The sequence below is a fragment of the Toxorhynchites rutilus genome, chromosome 2 (assembly GCF_029784135.1).
Source record: "Toxorhynchites rutilus septentrionalis strain SRP chromosome 2, ASM2978413v1, whole genome shotgun sequence".
NCBI lineage: Eukaryota > Metazoa > Arthropoda > Insecta > Diptera > Culicidae > Toxorhynchites > Toxorhynchites rutilus.
This window is the reverse complement of record NC_073745.1, coordinates 95,424,401-95,431,437: the sequence shown is the minus strand read 5'-3', so window position 1 is coordinate 95,431,437 and position 7,037 is coordinate 95,424,401. Positions and strand designations below refer to the sequence as shown.

The 7,037-nt window shown below is 40.3% G+C and overlaps 1 protein-coding gene across 1 annotated transcript; it reads right to left on the bottom strand.

The window, feature by feature from the left end:
* Positions 1-4,815: 4,815 nt before the first annotated feature.
* LOC129765956 (uncharacterized) lies at positions 4,816-5,859 on the bottom strand. The gene is made up of 4 exons (XM_055766412.1): positions 5,846-5,859; positions 5,582-5,777; positions 5,369-5,528; positions 4,816-5,237 (listed from the first exon to the last, which is right to left on the bottom strand). The coding sequence occupies exons 1-4, from the start codon at positions 5,857-5,859 to the stop codon at positions 4,816-4,818; spliced, it is 792 nt and encodes a 263-aa protein (XP_055622387.1).
* Between the last annotated feature and the right edge of the window lie 1,178 nt (positions 5,860-7,037).

The following is a 7,037-nucleotide window of genomic DNA, read 5'->3' as shown; positions in this document are numbered from 1 at the left end:
ATTCTATCATGTTTTCTGTATCAAATAATTTATTCCATGTAATGGAGAAACATGTTATTTGCAAGTGGTTGAAAAATCTTGAACGAGAATTGTGTCTGAAAATAATCTGATATTATAATGATGAGTTTTGGTAGAAGTACTAGGAATTTTGTAGTGAAAGGTAATTCCAATGGGGTCGATTATAAGATCAATCAATGAGAAGTTCTGCGATTGGACTCATGAACTTGCGCTTAGTAAGAAAACGTGAATGTTTGAAGGTATTGATTACAAAAAACAAATTTTAGGCGGGACGAAGTTTGCCGGATCAGCTAGTTATTTATAAATGGGTTGCCCGAAAAATAACTACCATTTTTTTTCATTGAAAATAAAATACTTTTTTTTTTGTGTATATAATGAACTTCAATCAATTATATAATTTTCATTTTGTTAGATGACCTTTGGCCATCTTTCTGGAAACTTCATAATCCCACGTTGGTAGAACTTTTGGTTTGTATTGCCAAAACAATGATACAAGTTCCATTTCTCAGCTTTATTATCATTTAATGTTTTACCTCCCGAGTAGTTCTGCAAAGTAGATCGAAATAGATAGTAATCTGATAATGCGAAGACAGGCCTATATGGGGCTAACCAAGCTCTATTAATTTTTGGCTAGTGACCAAAGATGTGTGTGGTCTGGCGTTGTAGATGACGACATTCTTACGATTGACTAATTTTGGACGATTTTCGATAAACGCTGCATTTATTTTATCCAGTTTCCGACAGTAGATTTCCATGTTGATCGTTCGATTCTTTGGAAACAGCTCAAAAATACCACTCCTTTCCAATCCTGCCGAATCGAGAGCAAAATCTTATTTTTGAGAATATTAGCTTTCTAGAAGGTTTATGGTCGGAAGCGACGGTGTCTCGCACGCAAACCTGGGATCCACTGATTGCCCGGTTAGTTTGAAACGATCCTTTAGCAATGTCCGACCGAGCTCTAGCGAGCGTCGGACGGTATACGTCTGCCCGGGGCGTTACGTTTGCCTGGGGCGATACGTTTGCCCGGGTAATTCTTGTTTTGAAATACAATACCGCGCCACAATATTTATAGCCTTCTACACTTTTTATGAGTGGTGGTTTCTGTTGCAGTCGTTTTCTCCTGCGCTTTATTCCGGGAATCATTGAAATCATACAAATCTGTATATAGGTCTGAACGGTTCATTTAGTGAAGATCGAAGTATCGATGATAATTCGATACAGATGGGTGCCCTTGATTTGGTAGTGGAGAATATGAAATGTTTGATATACACCCAGGTTTTTTTACGCGGGGAATACGTACCTCGTGAAAAAAACCGCGTTAATTGAAAATCCGCGTAAAAAACAGGTCATCTAAAGATATATATGGGACTTTGCTTACGTAAAACGGAAGTAAACATTTGAGTGTTGCTCGCTTCCGGAACCCCGTAGTTTTTTTCCTGCAATTTCGTTGCTTACTGGTAACTATAGTGCGGTTTTCCTCAGGAATGAGGCCATCTGTTGTTGTTGGAAGATTCCCTTGTGATTTGTACACTCTACTGCCGATGTACGTGCAATACCACTGTTGGACCGTCCAGAGCTAAGTAGACAGGGAAAAGACATTCACGAATCGCTGCCAGTAAAACCCCCGTCCCGTTGTACCGCCCGGTGAGCTCCCCGTTACCCAACACGTAAGAATCGTGATAAGGTGCGGCACTTATTTCCTTCATAAGCGCATGAGCTCCGATACAGGCACTAATAATCGTAATTGAGGGAGCATAAGAAAGTAATGTGAGCTGAGGGAGAGATGTGATATTGTACTGTTTTTTTTAAGTGGGTACCGCGTAAAAATCCGTGTTAATTGGAAAATCTGCGTAAAAAACCGCGCTAACTGAAAAACCCGCGTCAAGAAACCTCGTAAAAAAAACCCGCGCAAAAAAAACCGCGTAAAAAACCTGGGTGAAGTGTAGTGGATATTTCATCATAACAAAGAAATCACATTGATGAAGCAGCGTTATAAAATTATTGGTTTACGAATGCCGCAATCGATCGTCGTTTCCAATTGATGGGAAGAGGGTATTATTTGTGCTGAGTAATTCCGAGAAGGAATAGGTCGATAACGGCTCACCAGCAACGAAGGTTTCGTTTATTCTCACGAACATTTCGGAAAAACATCGTTGGTGTGCTAGCATTTCTGCTTTTAACCGATTGATAGTGGTGAGCATGGCATGGTTGTTTTGATAGCTATCGTACGCTTGCCGTAGTAGGTGATACAGACGTTGTTGTTCCCGATGAAAGTTGTCGAAAGCTATTTTGGATTTCCTTCGGAAAAATTACTTTATTTTAGGCTTAGCGCACGAGAGCCACCATTCCATCCATGATGGATAATTCCACCGTTAGCGAGTCCAATACTGCCACCGAATTTGGAACTCGTTTATATTCTCTGTAGTCAGGAGATGGGGACGGAGGGACCAAAAACCACGACCATATGCGCTTTGTCAAGGAGAGGAAGGCAAATTCTCGCAGTGACTGCTTTGTGATCCGAGGAACAGCATACATGAACAGCTGTTGATCTCAGCTGTTCTCGGAGACCATCGCTTACGTAGAGCCGATCGAGCCTGGACGACGAGTTGTGTGTGATATGTGTGTACTCCATCTCTCGTGGACGAAGCTGCTGCCACACATCATGCAGATGTAGCTGTTGAACGGTGGTTTTGAGAGCTGGACTCGAGTTTTGTCCAGTCGCATTGCATTGTCGGATAACACAGTTCAAATCGGCACCTAAGATAGAATGGTTGGTATGGTGACGAAGATAATAAGCGATGGTGTTGTTAAAAAAGCGTTCTCTTTCTGCCCGAAGAACAGAACCAGATGGAGCATACACATTACAAAGGGGTTTATTCCGACAGTCGCAACAGTATAGGTGAGATTCATCGCCTCGGTGTCATATGATAATTCTCGCGGTATTCTGAGACTCTTCCGATGGTGATGCGACGGGTTCATTCGATGGCGACAAAGAGATGAACCACAGCTGAAAAAAATTCACTACGAGAAACGTCAAAACATTTATCTTTTTCGAAAGGGTCAATGCATGAAGTAATAATTCACTATCATTCTGAAAAGGATAATTTTAAATTACCCTTTTTGATTATTTAGGAATGGTTTTGGTTAAGACTTACGATACAAAAAAATAGGCTAAAACTTTAGCATTAATAATATCATTAGATTATATGATTCAAATCTATGCAGTACATGCAATTTAATCAGTAAACATTTTAAATACTAAACATTTCTGCATAGGCCCTTTATTCTGATGCTATCCGCTTGTTTATGTTTTCAATATTAAGATTGGCTATAGCTGTGCTAGTGGTGTTAATAAATACAAAATTACTCTATAGAGTCTGCTTCGAAAATGAGTGAATTATGGTTCAGTTCAGATAGCGAGGAAGACTGTCCGGAATACACATCAGTTCTTCGCCGGCATGTGAGAGATCGTTCCAATCCATTAAGCGTTCCGAATAATCTGTGAGTATCACCATAATGATTGTTAAGCCTAAGTTTACGAATTTTTAAGTGGTAGTACTTATCCTTATTAATTTATTGTAATAATTACAGGTTTATCAAATACTTTAGAGTTCGAAAGAGCCTCTTCATCGAATTATTGAAATTGGTGGAAACCAAAATACGACCATGCGTGGGATCTGCATCGCTTTCCCCAGTTGTGAAACTCGCCGCAGCGCTCCGTTTTTTTGCTGAAGGAACCTATCAAAAAGGTGTTGGAAATGACATGTTCGTTGGAAAGGCCCAGCCCACATTGTCCAAGGAGTGAAGTTCTCTCAATATTGGAACACAATCTTTGTCCTGTTGCGATCAAATTTCCAGTCGATAATACTGAAAAAGATGCCATAAAGCGAGGGTTCTACGAAAAAACGGGATTCCCAGGGATTATTGGATGCGTGGACGGAACTCACGTGAGGATTATTTCTCCAGCTAATGATCAACACCTATATTATAATAGGAAGGGCTTCCATAGCTTGAACGTAATGGTGGTAGGTATTTGATGTAATGTTCCTTTTTTAAACTCTGACTATTAAATAGCGAATCAGCTCACAGCTTGCGAATATAGAATTGGAAGCCTGTATTATATTATATTATAGCTCAATACTTATTATTTTCAATTTCAGGTATGCGATCACAATTTAAAGATAAGATTTGTTGATGCGAACCATCCAGGATCATGTCACGATTCATTTGTGTTCAACGGCAGTAGCCTCGGTCATCACCTAGCTACAAACCATAACAATGGCGAGGAAAACACATGGCTTCTAGGTACGACTTTAAATTCACTGCATAAAAACAATTATTTAGTGATTTTCGTTGTAGGTGATTCCGGATATCCGCTAAAACCGTTTCTAATAACACCATTTCGTTCGAATTCTGAATATCCATTACATAGAAGGTTTAATGAAGCGCACACGAAAGCTCGAATCACAGTAGAGCGTACAATCGGAGTACTGAAAAACACATTTAGATGTATTCTTGGTGCTCGCCTCTTGCATTATAAACCCGATAAGGCCAGACAAATCATCAATGTGTGCTGTGCTCTCCATAACAAAAGAATCCAGTACAAAATGGAAATGGTGGAATATGATTTGGAGATTAATGAAATTGAATCTGCTTTATCAGAAGTTTCACGTGACGAAGATATAAGGAGTGCTAATCGAATAAGAGAAGAAATCATGAACTCCATTGCTTAACATCTCGATTGACAATAAAAAAAAATTATTAAAAATTATTAATAAAAATAAAAATTAATAAGTTTTATTTTCTATTTTCATTCACTTGAGAGCGCTGCAATTCCAACTTCATTTTCTTGTATTCAAGAACTTGTAGATGAAATTGCAACTCGTCTGCTTTGTATTTTTCTGCACGAGCAAAATTTTCCTTTTTAAATATGAATTTTTCTTTTTGAAGCTCTAGTGCTTCCTTCTGCAGCTGATGACTCTCGCGACTATTTTCCACCAGTACTCGAAGGTAATCGGATTGTTGTTCCAGCAATTTATGCCTGTAGTTTCTAGACGATGGACGACTGGAAATTACAGGAGTAATCGCTATTGGCACATCAATCGATTCACCTCTAGCCACTTCCAAATTTTCATCATTTTCTCCATCCAGTGACATTTCACACGCGTTTGATGATTGTGGCTCTGGTGATACGCTTAAATTCAGACCGAAAGAGGGACCTATTCGAGAGTAATCGATATGTTTATTTATATTCACTTTTTCACTTCGATAAAAAATCATTTACCTTCATAGAGACGAATGAACTCTCTGAGTTTAAAGTCTCTTTAATTCAATACCGTTACCGATTTACCTTCATGGTCAATAGTTTTTTGGAAGGACAATAAATTTGCCACTGTCTCTTCATATGATGACAAAATCACAATACGATTTGGTCCTCCCCCGGTAGCTCTCGCTTCAGTCTGGTTATGCTGGAGCTTCTTTTTAATTTTTTGTTTGAGATCGCTCCACACCTGAGGAAAATGTAAGGTTAGACTTATTTTCAAACAAGGAATGAAAAACATACCTTTTGCCACTCCTGCGTTTTCCTGATTGGCGGACCCGCGCTATTAAGCGTTGCAGTGATGTCACTCCATACATTGTTGAAGTGTCCTCTGCCTATACCAGAGCACTCTGCGAATTTCAATCCCTTGGCCACTGTCGGATTCTTCTCCAGTATGCCAACCATCAGCTCGAATTGTTTTTTGTTCGTTATCTTTTGCCTTGAACAAAAATAAACAAATAAAACCTGCATCAGAACAAATATAGAAGCATGAGCATTTCAACTTACTTGTTTTCTGCCATTATTCTCGCGGAAACAGTTTTAAATGAACTTTTTTTAATTTTTTAGGTACACACAGAACAGCGTCACGAGTAAAATAAATACCGACTGAAACTGTCATGAGTTTGCAACAAAAAGCGACTCCGAGAATGCAACGACAAATGAACCGAGTTCATCGCGTGAACCATTTTCCGCATATATTGACTGTCGGAATGCGAAAACATGCGTGACTTGATTGTCTCGTCGTAAACAGACTGTCGGAATAACCCCCAAAATGTAGTGTTGTGCACATGGAGTGCGAGTTGTCTGCCGTCCAGGCTCTTCTCTACGTGTGAGAATTTGATGTGATCTTTCAGAGCAATTGCCGTTCCTCTACTCGCATGGTCGATATTGCAAACAACGTTATAGCCGGGCAAGACGAGGTGTTCGTTTTCAACCTCCTGTAGAAACACAATATCCAACTCCATTGAGCGAAGAAATGTGCGAAGGGCGTTTAACTTGGTTTGGTTGGTGATGGTGTTGATGTTTATCGTTGCAATATTACAGCTGACGTTCTCCATTCTTATAATATTTCTTCGTCGGAGATTCTGACGTGTTCGTGATCGCTGATACTGATATTTTCTACGGAGTGACGCATTTTCTTGCCCGGCGGTTGTCTACGTAGGCGTCGAGTGTTCGAGGATTGAGATGTTTGCGAGTCATCCGTTTCGTTGCCATCGGGTCTGCGATGCGATGTGATGGCGTTCGAGATCGTGATTGGCGAGAGTTGTACTACAGCGTGTGTTGTGGAATTGATCGTTGTCGCAGGGGCAGCGGGGGGTGGCATCGTGTTATTCTGTTGTGGTTGTGAACATGTATTTTGTGTCTCACTTACTCGAAGGAGATTTGAGTTTTGACCCGATATATCGCTTGATCCGTCTACACGCGGGTCCTTCGTTATCCGTCTTGAGGAAACTGATGACAGTTTACGTTGGTTTGATGGTTTAGTCTGTTGTGGTTGGGATGGTTTACTCTTCGTCACGCTTGCATACGACAGGTCTGCTGCGAGCTTCTGTACCAACAGTTTTTTGTTTTGCACACATGGAATGCCAATGTGTGCAAATTCATGGCAGTGTAGACAGGTCTGCCGCTGCCCCTTATAACCCACTGCAGTTTCTTCGCCCTGGATCGTCACGAGGGATGGTATGTTCTTCATGACTAC